General features: G+C 42.3%; 2 protein-coding genes and 1 non-coding gene across 4 annotated transcripts; 2 read left to right on the top strand and 1 right to left on the bottom strand.

The window, feature by feature from the left end:
- The first annotated feature begins 139 nt into the window (after window positions 1–139).
- LOC106607095 (germ cell-specific gene 1-like protein) lies at window positions 140–6966 on the top strand. Its single transcript, XM_045721298.1, has 5 exons — window positions 140–1216; window positions 3837–4156; window positions 5402–5563; window positions 5987–6098; window positions 6462–6966. Exons 2-5 carry the CDS (start codon window positions 3859–3861, stop codon window positions 6964–6966), a joined length of 1077 nt encoding a protein of 358 aa, XP_045577254.1. The 5' UTR covers window positions 140–1216; window positions 3837–3858.
- A 283-nt stretch (window positions 6967–7249) lies between these two features.
- On the bottom strand, window positions 7250–14213 carry LOC106607103 (epithelial membrane protein 2). 2 transcript variants are annotated; one of them, XM_014203706.2, is made up of 5 exons: window positions 14195–14213; window positions 11354–11436; window positions 10692–10794; window positions 9729–9869; window positions 7250–9636 (listed from the first exon to the last, which is right to left on the bottom strand). In XM_014203706.2, the coding sequence occupies exons 2-5, from the start codon at window positions 11429–11431 to the stop codon at window positions 9473–9475; spliced, it is 486 nt and encodes a 161-aa protein (XP_014059181.1). In that variant the 5' UTR covers window positions 11432–11436; window positions 14195–14213; the 3' UTR covers window positions 7250–9472. The 2 variants fall into 2 exon arrangements, with proteins under 2 accessions (XP_014059181.1, XP_014059180.1); XM_014203705.2 differs by lacking the exon at window positions 14195–14213 and adding an exon at window positions 13850–14151.
- Window positions 14214–20908: 6695 nt separating this feature from the next.
- LOC123743591 (U7 small nuclear RNA) lies at window positions 20909–20964 on the top strand. The gene has a single exon (XR_006770447.1). It is a non-coding gene; the product is annotated as a U7 small nuclear RNA (small nuclear RNA).
- The last annotated feature ends 308 nt before the right edge of the window (window positions 20965–21272 follow it).

Raw genomic sequence — 21272 nt, 5'->3', positions numbered from 1 at the left:
TACTCACCAGACATGTCACCCATTGAGCATGTTTGGGATGCTCTGGATCGACGTGTACGACAGCGTGTTCCAGTTCCCGCCAGTATCCAACAATTTCGCACAGTCATTGAAGAGGAGTGAGACAACATTCCACAGGTCACAATCAACAGCCTGATCAACTCTATTTGAAGGAAATGTGTCGCGTTGCATAAGGCAAATGATGGTCAAATCAGTTACAACCAGACTGTTTTTCTGATCCACGCCCCAGTCATGTGAAAGCCATAGATTAGAATTTATTTAAATTGACTGATTTCTTTATATGAACTGTAACTATGTAAAATCTTTGAAATTGTTGCATGTTGTGTTTATATTTTTTGTTCAGTGTATTTTCAACCAGAAACTATCAGGAAATAACACAGATCAAATTTTTTTCACGCTTTTACAGCTGTTGTACAATATGATATAAGACACAGGCAAAACAGAATTTTGACTGCGCTGGGCCTTTACATTTCAATTGCGCTACAGCGCAGATCTTCAGCGCTACAGATTGAATCAAGACCTTACAAGAAATAAAATAGTAAAAAGATGCTATTTATTCAGGATGTTCTGGGGAAAAACAGATGGGAGATTGACCATTCTGATAAAGTTCTATGGAAAGTCTCTCAGAGACTAACTACCAGGAACATGTCTGTGTGAGAATAGAATCTGTCCAGTTTCTTATTTGTGAGATGAAATACATCATACGGTGTAATTAATGTTCAAGTGATGTGAAGTCATACATTTTACTTTGAAAGTTGCTGTGGTGCTAGTACACTATATCTGGTACACTATATTCAAACTGGTGGTATTAGGAGAGTATGGCCAGTTTGAGAGAAAACAGGAAGACAGGAGGGGTAAAAGAGTAGATGAAAATGATGAAAATGAGAACAGATTGAATGGAGTTGTCCACTGTGGATTTAGAGTTGTATCAATAGATTAAAGAAGAGGGGAGCTTAAGGCTTGGTTGAGCACACTGACTTACTGACCAAGCGGTATCATGAAGAGTGACAGCCACACACTCCACATAGGTTACTGTGAGGGTCAACACCCTGAATCACTGACATGCTATCTGATGGAGAGGAAGAGAAGAGAGAGAGGAAGATGGGTAGAGGAATAGGAGTCCATTAAATACTACCACAATCCACACTCGCTACATGAAGAACTGAAGATAAAGAGGAAATAAGACAGGTTGAAGAAGGTGGGTCCTTTTTCTCTTTCAAATGACCCTTACTGTTGTCTGACGTCAATGCTTCTGAACATTTTAGCTATTATTTGTTCTATAGGATTCACAGATAAGCTATTTTCTCCTGTAATTGCTGACATTTTCTAGTCCTGCTGGTCTTCCTACCATTTCGATTTGTATTCTCCCATTCTTTGTCATTCAGTTATAATTAGGGATGTAATCCGTCTAAACTATACCTGCCCTCTTGCACAGAGGTAAAAACCCAAATATACATTTTCGTAAGTATTCAGACCCTTTACTCAGTACTTTGTTGAAGCACCTTTGGCAGCGATTACAGCCTCGAATCTTCTTGGGTATAACGCTACAAGCTTGGCACACCTGTATTTGGGGAGTTTCTCCCATTTTTCTCTGCAGATCCTCTCAAGCTGTCAGGTTGGATGGGGTCCGTCTCTGCACAGCTATATTCAAGTCTCTCCAGAGATATTCGATCGGGTTCAAGTCCGGGCTCTGGTTGGGCCACTCAAGGACATGCCACCACCATACTTTACTGAAGGGATGGTGCCAGGCTTCCTCCAGACGTGACGCTTGGCATTCAGGCCAAAGAGTTCGATCTTGGTTTCATCAGACCAGAGAATGTTGCTTCTCAGGGTCTGAGAATCCTTTAGGTGCCTTTTGGCAAAGTCCAGGGACGCTGTCATGTGCCTTTTACTGAGGAGTGGCTTCCGTCTGGCCACTCTACCATAAAGGCCTGATTTGAGGGCTGCAGAGATGGTTGTCCTTCTGGAAGGTTCTCTCATCTCCACAGAGGAACTCTGGAGCTCTCTGAGTGACCATCGGGTTTTTGGTCACCTCCCTGACCAAGGCCCTTCTCCCCCGATTGCTCAGTTTGGCCGGGCGGCCAGCTCTAGTCTTGGTGGTTCAAAACTTTCTTCCATTTAAGAATGTTGGAGGCCACTTTGTTCTTGGGGACCTTCAATGCTGCAGACATTTTTTGGTACCCTTCCCCAGATCTGTGCCTCGACACAATCCTGTCTCGGAGCTCTACGGACAATTCCTTCGACCTCATGGCTTGGTTTTTTCTCTACATGCACTGTCAACTGTGGGACCTTTATATAGACAGGTGTGTTCCTTTCCAAATCATGTCCAATCAATTGAATTTACCACAGGTGGACTCCAATGAAGTTGTAAAACATCTCAAGGACGATCAATAGAAACAGGATGCACCTGAGCTCAATTTCGAGTCTCATAGCAAACGGTCTGAATACTTATGTAAATAAGGTATTTCTGTTTTTTATGTTTTAGACATTTGCGAACCTGTTTTCGCTTTGTCATCATGGGGTATTAAAAAAAATATATGTTTGCCTTTATTTAACTAGGAAAGTCAGTTGAAAACAAATTCTTATTTACAATAACGGCCTACCGGACAACAGTGGGTGAACTGCCTTGTTCAGGGGCAGAACGACAGATTTTTACCTTGTCAGCTTGGGGATTCAACTACCTCATCCCCATATTGTTATTTATTTTATTAAATATTTTGCTCCTTTGCACCCCAGTATCTCTACTTGCAATTCCTCTTCTGCACATCTATCACTCCAGTGTTTAATTGCTAAATTGTAATAACTTCGCCACTACGGCCTATTTATTGCCTAATCTTACCTCATTTGCACACACTATACATGGATTTTTTCTAGTGTGTTATTGACTGTACGCTTGTTTATTCCATGTGTAACTCTGTGTTGTTTTTGTCGCACTGCTTTGCTTTATCCTGGCCAGGTCGCAGTTGTAAATGAGAACTTGTTCTCAACTGGCCTACCTGGTTAAATAAAGGTGAAATGTATATTTTATTTTTTTTTTTTTTTGATCCAGCAACCTTTCGGTTACTGACCCAACGCTCTAACCACTAGCCTACCTGCATTTTAGAATAAGGCTGTAATGTAACAAAATGTGGTAAAAGTCAAGGGGTCTGAATAGTTTCCGAATGCACTGTAAACAGAGTTTATACTGTATTTGGTATTACACTTACTGGAGTCTCTCACAGGCTTTGAAAAAGCACCTACGAATAAGCTACCAGTACGGAAAGTGACGCTGGCTGCTGGTAAGCTTTCTTGACTTAGACATAAGTGTTTCCCAACACATGGCTAACCTTTGTTTAACCAGCTAAACAGCTGCTCTTATTGAAAATGTGTTTGGAGTTACCTTTGTAGCTAATAGGCTATGCTAGAGTTTACACTTCCTCTTCCAATTATGTGTGGAGGTCAAAATAAAGTGGGGTGAGGGGTGTCCAGGCAAGGAAAGACATTGGGGGATTAGATTGTTTTCTTTCAGTTGGGTTGGCAATTCCTCTGAATACTTTATCTTTTCCTTTTCCATATTCTCCCTCTCAACTCTCTCTCAACTATCTTAATACTGTTTAAAAGAGAGCTGGAGTCGAGTCTCACAGTGCAGCCTTTGTCAACGTCCATATCTGATTCCTGTCACATGTTAAGTGCTCTGACAGTCTCTGTGTCTGAAGTGGCCCGTCTCCATTTGTCATTATATAGTATAGACTGAGGGAGTGTTTGACATGCTGTTAAAAATACAACTTCTCTCTTTCTTCCTCTCTTCTCCCCCTCTCTAACACCTCCTCCCACCCCAGGTTCCCTCTCTCTCCCTTCATCATGACGTTTCTGTCCAGGGTGCGGTCCCCCAAGCTCACCTTCTTCCAGACCCTGGTGTCTCTGGTCCTGGGGGCCATGGCCCTCTTGTCGTCCTACTGGTGTGAGGGCAGTCAGAAGGTCCCCAAGCCCCTCTGCTCGGCCAATAAACTGACCAAATGCATACCTGTGCCCGGGGTCTCGCATAACTTCACCTCCATCCAGTTCTCCTGGGAGACGGGGGACGACCGCTTCGTCTTCCCTGCCTTCCATGCAGGCATGTGGATGAGCTGTGAGGAGAACATCTACACTGACGCCTGGGGTGAGATTTTGGGGGGTGAAAATGGATGGTTGGAACTTTAATACCACTAGGATATTGCACAAGAGTTGAAAATAGTGGGTTCAAAGTGGGGGAGTTGCAATCACACAGTAATGTAACAATGGGAAGCAAGGATCAAAATGAAAATCACTGGTGAGATTAAATGCAATGAGAGTCTAGATACGGTGGAGTGTGTGTGTGTGTGTGTGTGTGTGTGAGCTCTTGCACTCTATAAAGAGGATTATTATCGGTGCTCTGTTCAGGGGGATTTAGATTCTAACAGCATGACTCAATTATGGATTATGACCAGACAGAGAGAAAGGTTTATATTATTCAACCCCCCCGCCTTGACTGGACTCAACACCCTAAAGCTGGGGCTGGAGAAGACTTGATAGAGCTCATTTGTCTCCAAATGAATCATTAACATGTTGGATTCTTGTCTCTATCTAAACCAAAAATCTAAATGAAAGAATAGGACTAAATCTAATTCAATCAAACTTTAGATGCACTTATTTAGTCCTGTTCTTTAACTTAGATTTTTGGTTTAGATGGAGACGGGAATCCAACATGTTAATGATTAACTTGAAGATTACATTTCAAATCAACCAAAGCTTGAAACCCCAGGCCTGTGTGTGATGAATTGCAGATGCTATACAGGCCTAAATAGTATTAGTGATGATATATGACTTATAAAGTATGGTTACATTTCATTTTCTCTGTTAAACCTACCTTTTAATGTAATCTTAACTGCAATCCAGGTCAATTGGTTCTGCTGTTAGATGAAAAACAGTGATAACACAATCTGTAGTACAAATAAACCAAAAATCAGACATATAGTTGTGCTTTTAGATGGTTGAAAACACAGTGATAACACATTGGAAAAACTTTTGCCTGTCTTTATGAGTCGGTGAATATAGGTTGTCTAAACCAAATATTACCCAATTATCCAAGTTGAAATGACGTGGTGTGCCCATTGGGTAGAAAGGTTTTCTCAAGGACCACTATTCCTGATACTATGTATGTAATCTGTCCCAGACATAAATGTACCTTGTCTGATAGATGATCATGATTTTATTAATGAAATAGCGATATGTCTTTTCTTTTTTAGAGGAAAAGTGTCGCAGTTTTCTTTCTTTAACTCCAGGAGGTGAAAAAGGTAAATGATTCTGCAGTGTCAAGATTGTATGTTGGTACACATTGCACAGTCATGATATAGTTGTACTGTAATCGTCCTCTCTCTCCCCGCAGGAATGTTGTGGTTGTCGGTGTCAATGGAGCTCATGTATGTTGGGCTGCTGTGTATCAGCTGTGTGCTGCTGTCTCTTCAGTTGTGTCTGGATGCCTTTTGGCCCTCACAGATCTGGGGACAGCTCCTCAATGCCTACTCTGCAGTCTTCACTATATTAGGAGGTACACATTTTAATTTAGATTCTATCTTTTTTTAATCAATTAGCACAGGGTTTCCCAAACTCGGTTCTGAGTCGTCGTCACTACAGCTGATTCAAGTAAACAACTAGTCATCAAGCTTTGATTATTTGAATCAGCAGTGTAGTGCCTGGGCAAAAACCAAAACGTACACCCGGGGGATGGCCCCAGAACCGAGTTTGGGAAACCCTGACATAGCAGAAGCTCTTATGCAGAGCAACTTACAATCAGTGTGTCCCAACTAAGGTAGGTAAGACAACCACACATCACAGTCATTGCAAGTAAAAGTTTCTTTAATAAAGCTATTAGCGAAATCAGTGCTTCTATGAGAAATAAAAATGTCTCTCTGATGGAATCCACATAAAAGCTTTCAATGTCTGCCATTGAATATCTGTTTTATTCTCTTAGGGTTACTGGGAATGGTGGCTCACATGATGTTCATGCAGGTGTTTCAGACTACTGCCTCTATGGGTCCAGAGGACTTCAAACCACACAGCTATGGCTACTCCTGGGGCTTTTAGTGAGTCTGCACACACACACACTGTTTACTACAGTACCACTACTTGTTCTCTGATCTTCAGTGTGCTCTCCTGATTCTTTGGTCTCCAAGAGCAAGTGGGTTTAAGTGTTTACATTTTCCCCTTTAAATAAGAGAGACACCCAGTAATGTATCTCAAGGACTCTCATGAGGCCTGGGCTCCTGTTAAAGACCTCTGTCCATCTCAAATCGATTATTGCAATATCGCATATGCCTTGTAGCAATTGTGTTTTAGTAAGATAAGGGTATGAAATATGTTTGCAACAGTAGGCTTGCACACATGGGTTCAGATTAACACAATCCTCCTTGCTGCTCCTGTCTCTCTACTCTATTTTTCTGTCTTAGTGTGGCATGGCTGGCCTTTACCTGCTGCATGTTGTCAGGAGTCTCCACCCTCAACAACTACACCAAGAAGACTGTAATGGAGCGGAGGCGCAAAGCCCGCCTGTACCCCCCTCGATTCCCTGACATAGAGCCCCTGCTACCCCCGGCCCCCTACTACTGCCCTCCGCCCCCACACCCCTGCATGTCCCCACCATCCCCAGAACTCTCACCCCTGTCACCCTACTATGACTCCCCTTCGCCACCCCCAACCTCATCACCCCATCCACTCACCCACTCCCTCTCCCTCCCCCACTGCTACACACTCCCCCACCCTGAATACTTCCCACCTCCCCCGTCCCACCCTGCTCCCCTGTCCCCCTATCACCGCCACTCCCTCCCCTCTCCCTCCATCTCTCTGCCCCTCTCCGTCCACAGTTACACACCCCAGTACTACTCAGAGGACAGGGGCAGAGAGATGGAGGAAGAGGGGAGGGAGTACTCAGATGAGGAATACAGCCCACTTTGACTGTATGTGTGTGATACTTACCTATGAGCCAACATGCATTTGGATTTTGACAGAGCTAATCGGTGTGAAGTAGTCTGAAGCTCTCTGTCCAAACTTGTATGCATGCTGTCAATAAAACTTGGTGAAAATGTGCAAAATGATTTCATTCACAGACTAGTATGCCTTCTGTCAGTTTCACTGTGGTGTCCCTCTACCAGTGACTAGGTATCATTCATCTTCCTGCAATCTGTCCTCCTTCACCAATTATCATTCATATTGAATTGTTTAGCAATGACAGGAGAAATTTGATTTAAATCAGGTTTTAATACAAATTATTATCATTATCATACTTATAAGAAATAGTAACAAAAATAAAATTGCATTAGACATACAAAGCATAATGTGGAACCAAACATGTTCATATTTACACATATATCTCAATGTGCAGTGAGCAAATATGCTCTGTCAGATTTCAAGGCACTCAAGATCTATCCGTCTGTTTGTCTGTCAGTCCATGGGTGTGTCTGGGGGATAGGTTGATTCAGACAAATGGTAGAAAGCATAAAATAATTCGCAAAAATAATTACATAACTAAAAAGGGGAGGGGTCCAGTTAGCAGTGAGGTTAGTACTAATGTTCCATTCCATGTATGGACATTGGCAAATACATTATATTCTTTGTCTTATTCAGCACACTATAGTAGGGCTGTAAGTCAAACGGGGTAATGATCGTTGACAGTTTCCGAAATTGGATTCTGTTTGCGGCACTCTAGTCAATTCATTCTTCTATTTGGTTTTGAGAGTTTTGGCATTGTTTTATTATGAGCCTAATTGAGAAATAAATCAAATGTAAGCAAGAATAGTTCAGGACTATGATTCTGAAATAATGAGATACTGTCGCTCTATACTCTCTGACTCCACTATACCTTCTCCAACAAATATATGAGGGCTGTAAAAGTTTCATTAACTTTGAAAATGTTGTCCCGCTTTATATTGAAACCTAAACATGGACTTGGTAATATGCTGGCAGGACAGGTAAGTTATAACTATGTGGGCAGGACAGGTAAGTTATAACTATGTGGGCAGGACAGGTAAGTTATAACTATGTGGGCAGGACAGGTGGGTTATTACTATGTGGGCAGGACAGGTGGGTTATTACTATGTGGGCAGGACAGGTAAGTTATAACTATGTGGGAAGGACAGGTAAGTTATAACTATGTGGGCAGGACAGGTGGGTTATTACTATGTGGGCAGGACAGGTGGGTTATTACTATGTGGGCAGGACAGGTAAGTTATTGCTATGTGGGCAGGACAGGTAAGTTATAACTATGTGGGCAGGACAGGTGGGTTATTACTATGTGGGCAGGACAGGTAAGTTATAACTATGTGGGCAGGACAGGTGGGTTATTACTATGTGGGCAGGACAGGTAAGTTATTGCTATGTGGGCAGGACAGGTAAGTTATTGCTATGTGGGCAGGACAGGTAAGTTATTGCTATGTGGGCAGGACAGGTGGTTTTTACTATGTGGGCAGGACAGGTAAGTTATTGCTATGTGGGCAGGACAGGTAAGTTATTGCTATGTGGGCAGGACAGGTGGGTTATTACTATGTGGGCAGGACAGATGGTTATTACTATGTGGGCAGGACAGGTAAGTTATTGCTATGCTGGCAGGACAGGTAAGTTATTACTATGCTGGCAGGACAGGTGAGTTATTACTATGTGGGCAGGACAGGTAAGTTATTACTATGTGGGCAGGACAGGTGGGTTATTACTATGTGGGCAGGACAGGTAAGTTATAGCTATGTGGGCAGGACAGGTGGGTTATTACTATGTGGGCAGGACAGGTAAGTTATTGCTATGTGGGCAGGACAGGTAAGTTATTGCTATGTGGGCAGGACAGGTAAGTTATTGCTATGTGGGCAGGACAGGTGGTTATTACTATGTGGGCAGGACAGGTAAGTTATTGCTATGTGGGCAGGACAGGTAAGTTATTGCTATGTGGGCAGGACAGGTAAGTTATTGCTATGTGGGCAGGACAGGTGGGTTATTACTATGTGGGCAGGACAGATGGTTATTACTATGTGGGCAGGACAGGTAAGTTATTGCTATGCTGGCAGGACAGGTAAGTTATTACTATGCTGGCAGGACAGGTGAGTTATTACTATGTGGGCAGGACAGGTAAGTTATTACTATGCTGGCAGGACAGGTGAGTTATTACTATGTGGGCAGGACAGGTAAGTTATTACTATGTGGGCAGGACAGGTAAGTTATTACTATGCTGGCAGGACAGGTGAGTTATTACTATGTGGGCAGGACAGGTAAGTTATTACAATGTAAATCCATATGTTTAGACACACTTCAGTGGGAACCAAAAGAGATACATGAATCAAAATTCAAGCCAGAAAATCTGTGGATAACAACTCTCCCCTTTTGTATCCCACACTCATATCCATACCTAATTGTACAAAAAACGATCAGATCGTAAGATATTGAGCATGTCCCTTGGGTTTGGGCTAGTCTTCTGCTTCTAGTTTGCAGTCTTCTTTCGCAGGACAAAGTAGATTATACTGGAGATGAAGGTGAACGCAAAGGAGATCCAGGCCAGAATGAAGGAGTGGCCATACCAACCATCCGATTCATTCTTGTGAAAGATGTCTGTGTAGATGGAGGCAGCAATCATGATGCACAGGCCTGGAGGGAGGGAGGGAGGGACAAACGTCAAGCAAAGACAGAACTAGTTGTTTAACAGGTTGAAGATTGAAAGTGTTCAGGGCAATACGTACAGGCTAGGAGCTGGAAGATGCCAGAGAAGGTGAATCTCTGTCCCTTTGATAGAGTGAAGAGCTGTCCCACAAACACAAACAGGCCAATGGAAGAGAATATGCAGGCCAGAATGGAGCTAGCCTGCACTGCCTGGAGGTATTCTGTAGAGGGAGACAGAGACAGACACTGAATAAGGACTATTTACAGAACAGACACACCCAGAAATCAACACCATATTAACGAAACAGTGTTGTGTCACGCTCTGGAATGCAGAGGTGAAAGGGGCACTTCTGTTTTTTAGAGACACAGTGAAAGTATTTTAATCTGGAAAATTGTGTGCTAAGGAATATTTACGAGAGGATTTAAGACGAGTTCATTTCATAGGTTGTAAAAGGGTTTCTCAGCAATCAAATAAAACACTTTATTAGAGATACAACATTGCTACATACATACTTTTGACCACACATTCACTAAAGGTCTACACACAGACTCAATGTATTTGTAATGCACTTTCAGTGTACGTCCTCAAGCAAATCTGAACCTCCCCACCAGCCCCAACTCTGTCTCCGATCCTGCCACACCCTCTGTTCAGTTTCCTCTATGAGAAAATGGCATTGTTCTCCCTCGTTGGGCAATAGAGTGCTTACTGATCAATCATGCTTCACACTGACAGACACACAGAGACAGGCTAGATGGGAGGCTTAGTCTGACAGTTGTTATGGAGCTCTACCCTGAATTCAACCAAACCTCCAGCGCAGTAAACCCACATCCTGGAGAAACTACACTGTTCCTGTTTCTGTGCTGCAAAAATGTATATCTTGGGGTGACTTGAGACATAAAGAAAACGTTTAATTCACGTGTAGGACGATATTTACATATACTGTATATCCAGGAGCAATGCTAATTTCCTGCAGTGCTGTTTTTTTTCACAGAGAATGTTTCCTTACATTTTAGCCCAGCGGTTCAGTGTGGCCCGGGCTTACCTTGATGGTAGTAGCTGGGGAGATCGTTGGAGCTCCAGGTTCCATTGGTCAGTATCCACCTGGCCCACACATCAGTGGACACGGTTTTTGTCATCCACCAGGCCTGGACAGGACAGAGAGGAGAGATAGTCAATGGACATCCACAGGTTCATGTGTTGTAACATGCATTTGGATGTCCAGGCACAGGGATAACAGTCAATGGGTGGAATGTACATGGGTAGAACATAGCAGCATACCACAGCAGACAGGTATGCTCCTCTCACTATGACAGGCCATTTAACACTCACTGGACTACCACACATGAACAAGAGCATGTATATGCATCCACATTGTTGACGATAACGCACAGGCACACACACACCACACACACACACACACACACACACAGAGTGATGAAACACTGGCCAACCTGTTTGTCACCTATCTTCTTTCAGGGGTGAGAGTGAGCTCAGAAATGTACTCCAGAATACCAAAGTGGAACACTGACAGAACATCACCAAAGGCCTGAGCCGATGAGGGCTAACATAGCATGCTTTCATCTTTTGATTCAACACCCCACAGACATAGTGAAAGAGACATGCACTCATCTCATGTGTAGCTCCACAGGGCTATGTCAACATGAAGACAACTAAGTGGAGGAGGAGCAGTGGGGGATTACTTACATTGTCGATAGTTGCCACTAGGAGGAGGATGATGCTGGTGAGGTGAAGGAGGAAGATTCCGGCTAGAAGAACCAACATGATGACTGAGAGAAAGACAGAACAAGGGAGATGGAGAAAAAATATATATTTTTGGTTAAAAGTTGGTCAAACACTTCCTCGTTCTATACCATATCAAATAAAGGGAGACTGGGGGACACAGACACTGTCACAGGGATTAACATGAGTGACAGGAATCAGATACTCTATTTTTTTGTTCTCTTGCTGTACAGTGTCCTTTGGTTTCTTGAAAGTTGCTTTAAATCTCATGTATTTTTATTATTAAATATGATTAGATATGGATGTTGACAAAGGCTGCACTGTGAGGCTTGGCTTCAGCACTTTGAAACAGGAAGTCATTAATGATGGAAGGCCTGAGTCTGCACCACCTCAGGGTGCGGCTTTCTAACTCTTGATGGCTTATATCCACACACACTAACAGAAATGGAGGGAGGCGTGATAAAAAATGAATCTAAAGGATTCAGACGAAGAGATTTGGGATAGGACATAGTGATTGGTCAAGCGAGGTAGTGATAGACCTGGGAAACAGAGAGCGAGAAAATCAGATGGATAAAGGGGGAAGTGTAGGCAGGAGATGAGTTGTAACTTGTTTGCAGCTTGCAACAAACCGCCACTCCTTAAAATAACTGCACAAAATACCTACTCCGCTGCCTGCCCCACCTGCCCCAAATAAACACATACACACACCTTAACCCAGGGGTTCTCAAACGTTATGGGGCCGGGGACCCCTTTTGTGAGCACGTTTTGGGCCCTAGGAAGGAACAGTTTAAAGGCTCGCCTCTTGCCATCGGAGAGAAATGTTTCCAAGCTAATTTCCTGCAATTCTACAGATTTTGTCATGTGGCAGAGATTTTTTGTTGTTGCAGCTTTTAAGCTAATATCCTACAATTCTACACATTTTTATATGAGAAAGAGAGAGAACTTTGCAGTTTTAAAGATTAAATTACACTGCATTTATGTAAAAGTATTGTGGATACCAATATCCCTGTGAACTTCCCAGGCCCATGTTGCCCAGGGTTAAGAACATACTGTAGATTAATAATATTACATTGTGCTTTATTACAACCCCTAAACTTATTCCACGGATCCCTTGGACATTCTTTTTATTTTTTACATCTGTTGTTGTTAGTAATAGTCATATAATAAAATGTATGTTTAAAATATATATATATATATATTATTTTTTTTTCTTCATATATATTTTGAGATCTGGCTGCGAACCCACTGCAAGCCATTGTTAGTGGGTTTGAATGACCCCACTTTGAGAACCCCTGCCTTAACCAATTCAGATTAACTAGGCAGCTCAACTCAAAATATGGATAAACGACCTCAATTCACCAATTACAATGGCCCTTATTTGATTTATTCATTCAGTAAAGACCATAAACAATACTAAATAAGCTGAAGGACTGTTTAGATGTCCATTGTCAGTAGAGAGAAGGCGAGGTTGCTTGATGCTTGTTTTTCCTAAATACAATCATATTGTGAGAACAACTCACGGATACACTTTAGAGTTCCTTCCCACCCCTACTACTGGCAATAGAGCAGCTTGGGATCTGGTGGGTGTGGAGAGAGTGAGGCGGGACCCCATCTGGAATGCAGAAAACCTCTCTGGAATAAAGGGCTGGTCTGGGTTGGGTCCAGACATGTGATCTACATCAACACTGACCCACCCCAAGTTGTTTCCCGCCCACGTACACTTCAAAATTACTGTAATTGGGAACAAGTACTTCTTAATTAGCTCAACTGTGTGTAAATATTTGAGTACACAAAAGATGGTGTGTGTAATTTCTCATATGAGAGCTCATCTAAGTGCTGAAGAGACAAATAAAGAGGGAACTCGAGCTAGTCTTAGACAATTAAACCTCTGACTGTCTGAGCTGACAGCTGCTGAGGGAAGTTTAGCCCTGTTCTGTTATGTGAAGGAAATACAAAGTACACCCTATCCAACCTCAGCAGTTTGCCAGAGTCACAGAGAGTAAACACTGAATTCATGACAATCTCCCTGCCTTCTAGGATGGAGCATAGTTCCATCACGCACTCAGCTACCTACCAGAAATTACAGGACAGGTTTCATGGGCTAAAGCGTGTGCATTATGAACTTTAACTAAATGTATACTTAAAGTTTCAGAATTTCAGTGCATTTGGATTTTCACCTTGTAATGTTTGTTTCAGAACCAGCTACCTGATCAATTACCTGAACACGCCCACACTGAACTTACCTGACAAAGGAATAAACTGCATTACAAAAGACATGCTAGCTACAATTCTAATGAATTCACGCTCCTACTTACTGTGTGCAATTGTATTAGTCTTAAGAGTAATAAAATAGAAGGCATGCATATAGGCTACAATATAGGCTATTATCATTTAAAAAACACATGAAGAGCATGTCAAAGAGTTGAGAGTTCTGAAGGAGAACACAAATGTTCAACTTACTTTTTGATGGTAGCCTTTCTGTTGAAGCCCAACTCCTTCTGCTCTCTACGTTCCAAATGTCAGACTCAGCCCTCGCCGCCAAGACACGCACAAACACTCACAACCACACCTCCACCCACTTCCCTCCCTCTTTTCCTCGAGTCCACACCCCACCCAAATCTCTCACTCCTTTTTTCTCCCTCTCTCTCTCTCTCTCTCTCTCACATGCATGCAATTACCCAAAAGCCACTATTTCAACAACTTTGTGGTGGAGTTTTTGTTTTTCGTGCTCTAGCTATGTCTTTGTCACTCTGTCTATTTAGGACATTAGATCCATGAGTACTCAGAGGAAGCACACTGACTCACCCACTGATGTTTGGGGAACTCCCAAAATATTGTCATGAATTCAAATCCCTGCTGCCATGGAGACTCAGTAGTAGCCAGAGCAACCACATTGTTGCTGTTGTATCTCCACACACTGACGTGGTGGGTGTAGTGTTTCTGCCTGATCCCCACCCACTCTCTCCATTCCCCCTCCAAAGCTCTCTCTCCGGGAGAATAGTCAGGATGAAGGAATGTAGTTGGTTGGGAGGGAGGGAGAGGAGAGGAGGATAACAAGTCAATAGCCTGAGAGAGAGATTGTGTGTTTGCATGAGAACGAGTGAGAGAAACCGGTTTACAACAAGTACAACTCATATTCACACTTGATTGATAGATATAGTGCACTATCTAGGACAATAGTCTGACAATATACGTAGGGTGAAAGAAACCTACCTCTGCTGAGGTAATGTGCTACATACAGAGTGCTTCAGCAGCCTCAGGTGATGTCACAGGGTAATGATAGGGTTTCAGACATGTTTGGCCAAGTGACTCTCAGACCTCAAAGTATTATCCACTGGGCACGTCACATACTGGGTTATTGGTGGATACGGTTCCACAAACAGCATTCCTCACTTGGGTCAAAGTCAAGGAATGCGGAGCAACCTCAAAAGATGTACTGCGGACTCCCCACAACCAACACTAAGGCTGTGACTGTCACAAAGCCAATAGGATACACCCTAGCCCCTAGGGGGACAGGCAACTCAAATACTGGGCTTCAAATATAGAAAAAGGGAATTTAGAAATATTGTCTAGCCTGCCTCTTCCCAGGGTGTATCGACCCCACCTACCTGACAGGTGAGGTAAGCTAGCTTGGGAACAGTGTGGCCTACTATATATCCCTGCTGCCTCTGTCTGCCTATGGAAGCTGGTCCCGAGTGAAATTAACAAATAACATGCCTGTGTAGCTTTTGAGAGGACCAATGGGATCGTTTCATCAACAATCAGCCCTTCGTTTCCCTTTCTTAATCAAAACTGGAAAAACCAGAGCCCATAAAGCAGGGGTGTCAAACTCATTCCACAGAGGGCTGAGTGTCTGCCGGTTTGTTTTTATCTTTTCAATTAAGACCTAGACAACAAGGTGAGGGGACTTCCTTACTAATCAGTGACCTTAATTAATCAATCAAGTAGAAGGGTGGAGAGAAAAGCTGCAGCCACTCGGCCCTCTGTGGAACCAGTTTGACACGTACCCTAAAGGCAGACTGGAACAGTTGTGATATTGTTTGAATTGAAGTGTTGTATGTACAGTATTAATAAGGTGTTCGCTCCTTCATATTCAAGGCAGATCCAAGGTGGGTCTACAGCGTGGCCGTGGCTTGCCTTGCCTTGTGTGGGATGAGACGTTAGAATGCGTGGGTTACTTCTGGGAGCGCTGAGAAAGATCACGCCGCTTGTGACTCAACGCTGAGGAGCTCCCAGGGCCGCTCACTGACAGAGTATTTCCACACGGCCGTGTGAAACAGTTCCAGTGTCCACATGCCAAGGGGAGTAAGCGTGACCATAAGCACATCGCTTTACAATGGTAAAATGATCTGCTGTGGTTAACTGTGTCATTCTCCCCGGTCTCTGCCTGTCTGAGTCTGTCTACAGCAACATGACTGTCCTGGATGTCTGATTGCTAGGTTTAAATTTAGAAAGACAGCAAGGCAATGTAGGGGATTTGCTGGGTAATTTTAAAGAAAACTGTTTAATGAGTCAGAACAGATAATAGCCTGTATCAAAAACAGTGTGTTGAAACTCTCTCCCTACCCAGTGTTGACTAATTGGGATGAGGCTATTGGGATCTCACTCATCCCTTCACTCCCACTTGTCGCTTGACTGGTTTCCTATACAGGTAAGGTACACACTGACGTCATGGTGCCGTTGTAACACACACACACATGATCACACCTTTCTGGCCCTCAGATTCATGTCATAGCCACACACACACACACACACACACACACACACACACACAGTGGAAGCTGAAAGGAGCTCCCTATCCTACAGGGAATAGTACCTGGATCAAAGGAGCAAATGGATCGTCTAATTCTATGACTGCCTGTCAATGTTCCCTCTCATTTTTTTTCATCACTGAGCAAATTTCAGGTCTGTTGAACGCAAACTTGAAAGTTGTGAAAATTCTGTGCAACTTCCGGTGTGCGTTTACTGTGAACACCGAGGATGTACACGCTTTAAGTTAGTTCTAACAGTGGTCAAGTAGGCTACTGTGGCTATTTGATCATAATGTAGGCCTACCAGAGTGGCCTACCATCAAAAACAATGGAGAAAATTCATCACATAACATTTTAACATGGTAATAGCTGTTCTGTCGTTCAGCCTACAGTAGCAGCTAATGTGTGGTGTTCAATATAGGCCTACATTCCATGAGACTTTTGAAATAAATATGCAGGGCTTGACATTAGCCTGTTAATACACTTGTCCTTCAGACAAGGAGGTGACTAAAATGTTGTTTTTTTGATGCAAGAAACCACTTTACAAAATAAAATGCATTATTATTCCCATCCCGTTATTACAGAGAATCAGACGCATTTTGCTACCCTCTGCCTATTGGCTACTTAGCTTATTCAAGCCTGTCTCAAAATACAACACCGCCCCTTTAAGACAAAAAAAGCTCTTAAACTGACTTACTTTTCAAAGATGTCTAGAAATGCACATGTTTTGTGCTCTTGTTGGAAGCAATCACGACCCATTGCTGACTATAAATGATCTATAACTGGGCTAATAACTCACTAACTAGCAAAGGATAAGAACAAATGTACATGTCGCTACATGCAGTTCTCGCTTTGATCTCAAAACAAGGGCATCTGCTCACGACCACTCATGCTGTAAAAACAGTCCAGTTCAAAGTGAACGGCACAGATCCATATATGGCAATGGTCTATATGCATATAGGACTACTGCAGCTCTGATTGGTTATGGCACACTGGTCTGTGTAGAGCAGGGGCCTGAGTCATGCATGTCAATGCAATAGAATCCTTCACCAATGCTTTCAACAAAATCTCTTGCATAGTTAGTTTTGCATACTAAGTCTTGTACAGTTCATTTTGTTTCGGTATGTTGCATTGAAAGTGGCTAATATTGCGTTGATTTGATCACAATTGCCACAGTAAAGGGAAACGGTGATAGTGTTAACTAAGGGGGAAAACTCTAGAAAGTTGAGTGAAGTTTAATCTCGTGCTTCTCTGCACGCTGATATTTCTTCTGCATGGCAGTCCCGGGGAGCTGCACGCCCACACACGTGCTCACAGCTTAGAGGGAACATTGCTGCCAGTTGAAGGATACTACTCCCATGATCTCCATGTTGTGGCATGCTCCTTCCACATACATTATTCTCTGTAATGCACAAGTAATTCACAAGCAAAATCAAGCCCCTTGAAACAGCCCAGGTGCAGCTACCACCCATATTAGTGTAGTGAGGGCTGCTAAATCTGGTCACTCCCTCCATTAGAGATCCCAGGGACACAATTCAGGCTGAAAAATTCAAGAGGAAAGTGTAAAGTAGTAGGGGGTCTGTGATTATGTGGTGAACCTGGTAAGCCACTGGAGAGCCAGCCAATGTAAGAGACGTATGAGCCTAATTAAGGTGGAGCAACATTCAGGTCAGCCAGGTGCCATCATAGGTCAGCCAGAAACAGGCAGAGTCACTAGTGGTCCTGGGGGGGGCAGTGCCCGTGACAGCAATTTTGGACCCCCTTGTGGCCTGCCTAAATGTGGAGTATGAAATCATTTTTCATAACTAATTTTTGCTATCGTTATTTTTTTACATCCGTTGTTAGACAGTGGCAACGCGGAACACTCATTTAACCCACACATTTTCTAGAGGGACGGCTTTAGGCGGAACACAACAGTATCGTACCACATGCAAAATGACATGACAACAATAACGTCTAATGTAACTGGCCCCTCCGACAGTACAACTGGACCCAGCTTGGCCCCCCCAGTTGAAATGGTCTAGAACCGCCACTAGGTAGAGTTGGACTAGGTCCTCGGACATGTACATCAATGTGATTTTATGTAAGCCTCGAAACTAAATGATATCATTATGCACAGAGTACATGGACATCCTGTGATTTGTGTTACCCTTTACATGACCAGAATTAGAATGACATTTGAATTGCTCTGTCATTATCATTTTGGTTTCATGAAATTATATCTACTTTTGCATAACACTCTGATTTCCCGGGGGGATGATAGGGACAGTGATCAGTTGAGGCCTGTAACGGCAAAACTATGGCAGTCTGTGGTTCCTTTAGATTCGTCTGGGGTTTCTCAATGCTCCCCACATTTAAAAAATACTACAGTTTCCTATAGAATACAACAGTACTTACTATAGAATGATAGTAAACTGTATTATACTGTAGAATACTATACTATAACTGTAGTATCCCTCGATAATGTGTAGTACTTACTATATAATGTTGAAGTACACTGTAGAATACTATAGTAAATACTCAGTATTATCCCCCCCAAAAAACACTGTAGTAAATAATACAGTAATGTCCGCAAAAAATAAGTGAGAAACCTACATGCCAAGTATAGACCACATACAGTATTGTGTTACCTACAGGTTATAGAAAAGAGTAGAAGTTCTGAGCTATCCATTCAGACCCCAGTCCTACTATCTAAAGATTATGGAAAATGTGATCTTTTAGTATTTCTCCAGTAGGTTTCCTGAAAGAAAAAGCCTCCACGTCTAAGATAATAAAACAAAAACACTATAGTAAGCTAAATACTACAGTAATGTCTGCAAAAATACTACAGTAAACACTACAGTATACTACTGTCTGCAAAAACACTACAATACATACTACAGGCCGCAGAAACACTACAGTAAATACTACTGTATACTACAATCCGCAAAAGCACTACATAAATAACCATAGTTTATCCTACCATTTTCTTTTACTACAGTATTTATACTATAGTTAACTGGATCGAATCCCCGAGCTGACAAGGGTAAAAATCTGTCGTTCTGCTCCTGAACAAGGCAGTTAACCCACTGTTCCCCGGTAGGCCGTCATTGTAAAATAAGAATTTGTTCTTAACTGGCTTACCTTGTTAAATAAAGGTACAAAAAATATATATAATAATAATAAATACTACAGTGTACTACAGTAAATACTCCAAAAACACTACAGTGAATATTATAGTATTTATACCATAGAATACTATAGTATTTTTTTCACGTGGGTCCCTGCAAGGGGAATTCCAACAAGTTTTAAAGCAGTCTGTTGTTGTTTTTTTTAAGAAGAAAAAGTAAACTGTCAGGGATAGCTTTAAGGGACATGTAGCCCAATGTAACAGAAAACAGATAAGAAATGTAGCCACTAGTTGTTTTGGTTGTTCCAACAACTGTTTACATTCAATACAAAAAAACATCCTGATATTTAGTGGAGCTGCCCGTTTCCATGGTGACTGGTCAGGGTTTTATTGTTGATCCACTCCCCCTCTGTCACTTCCACCCTGTGGCTCTTTTTTTAGATCTCACATTGCTACATTTCACTTTGTTTGCACATGATCTACCCTCCTCCTCCTCCTTCTCTGACTGTTTTGTCCCTCCTTTTCCTGCTCGGCCCTCATTTACCACCCCCTCTCCCTCTTTTCTCTCAATGAAATCCAGACATATTTTTTTGCTTTGAAACGTTGAAAAGAAAACAACTCCTGACTGTTGGTAGCTAGGCAACTCACAATATGAGTCATCACTCTGCCGCACCCATCAACCCCCTCTCCTCCCCTGTACACTCTCTTCATGTAGCCTATTGAATAGTGTGGTTCAGTTAGACAGTGTACATTATGCTCAGTTTCAATGAAATCCCTCTGTTACTTACTTGTCCTTCTTGAATATTACAATAGTTTGTATGCAGATGCCTGATAAAAGAGGAAAGTACAGTGGAATTTGTTTTTGTTTTTCACTGTCACTCTTAGGCCTACTGCTGTCCGTACAATTCATGCCACTGTACTATTCGGTTGATAATGATCAACATTGATGTTGTCATGTGGTGGCACAGTGTCACTATGGCAATAATAGCAATGGTTATAGTGATGATATTACAAAGGAAACACTAACTAAAATCCCTATGATGCACAAATGTGCTAGATTATTCCAAGTTGATTTCAGGGCAGTTCCCACACAAAAAATACTACAGTTTACTATAGTACTTACTATACAATTCTATAGAATACTATTTTCCACACTGTAGTATCCCTCAATTGTGTAGTGCTTACTATAGAATGTTGTAGTATACTGTAGAATAATATACTCCACACTGTAGTATCCTTCGATCATATGTAGTACTTACTATATCATTGTTTTGTATACTACACTACACACTGTAGTATCCCTCGATCATGTAGTGCTTACTTTTGAATTGTGTAGTATACTGTATAATACTATACTGCATACTGTAGTATCCATCGATTGTGCAGTGCTTACTATATAATTGTGTAGTATACTGTCGGATATTATAGTAAATACTACAGTATTATCCCCCCCCCCCCAAAAGCACTACAGTGTCTGCAAAAAGACTCGTTTTTAATTTGCATATACCCCAACCATTCCCCTCCCCCATATCCCAATTTGTGCCAGCCATCAGTGAGAAACCGACATGCCAAGTATAGATCATATGTTGTGTTCCCTACAGGTTACAGAAGAGCTGAACTATCTGTTCAGGTTCCAGTCCTACCTACATACAGGTTATGGAACATTTGCTCTTTTAGTATTTGTCCAGCAGGTTTCCTCAAGGAGAAAGACCCCACTTCTATGTCAAAGATACAAAAACAATACAGTAAAGTAAATAATACACTACTCTGCTAAAACACTACGGTGAATATAGTGTATAACTATAGTAATACTACAGTATGTATACCATAGTATACTATAGTATTACGTCATGTGGGTTGGTACAAAAGCAGGTTCCCTAGCCCATACATTCAAAGGTGAAACTTGATTAGGGTCAGGTTCACCTCTCAGCAATTGCTGATGTTCTTATGTTACAGCAGATGGTGGTTTATTTTCCTTCCATAATAACAAAGCAAAGTTATAGGAACTGCGTAAGGTTACTTG

The sequence above is a fragment of the Salmo salar genome, chromosome ssa06 (assembly GCF_905237065.1).
Source record: "Salmo salar chromosome ssa06, Ssal_v3.1, whole genome shotgun sequence".
NCBI lineage: Eukaryota > Metazoa > Chordata > Actinopteri > Salmoniformes > Salmonidae > Salmo > Salmo salar.
The sequence above is the reverse complement of the archived record's forward strand: the minus strand, read 5'-3'. Positions and strand labels throughout refer to the sequence as shown.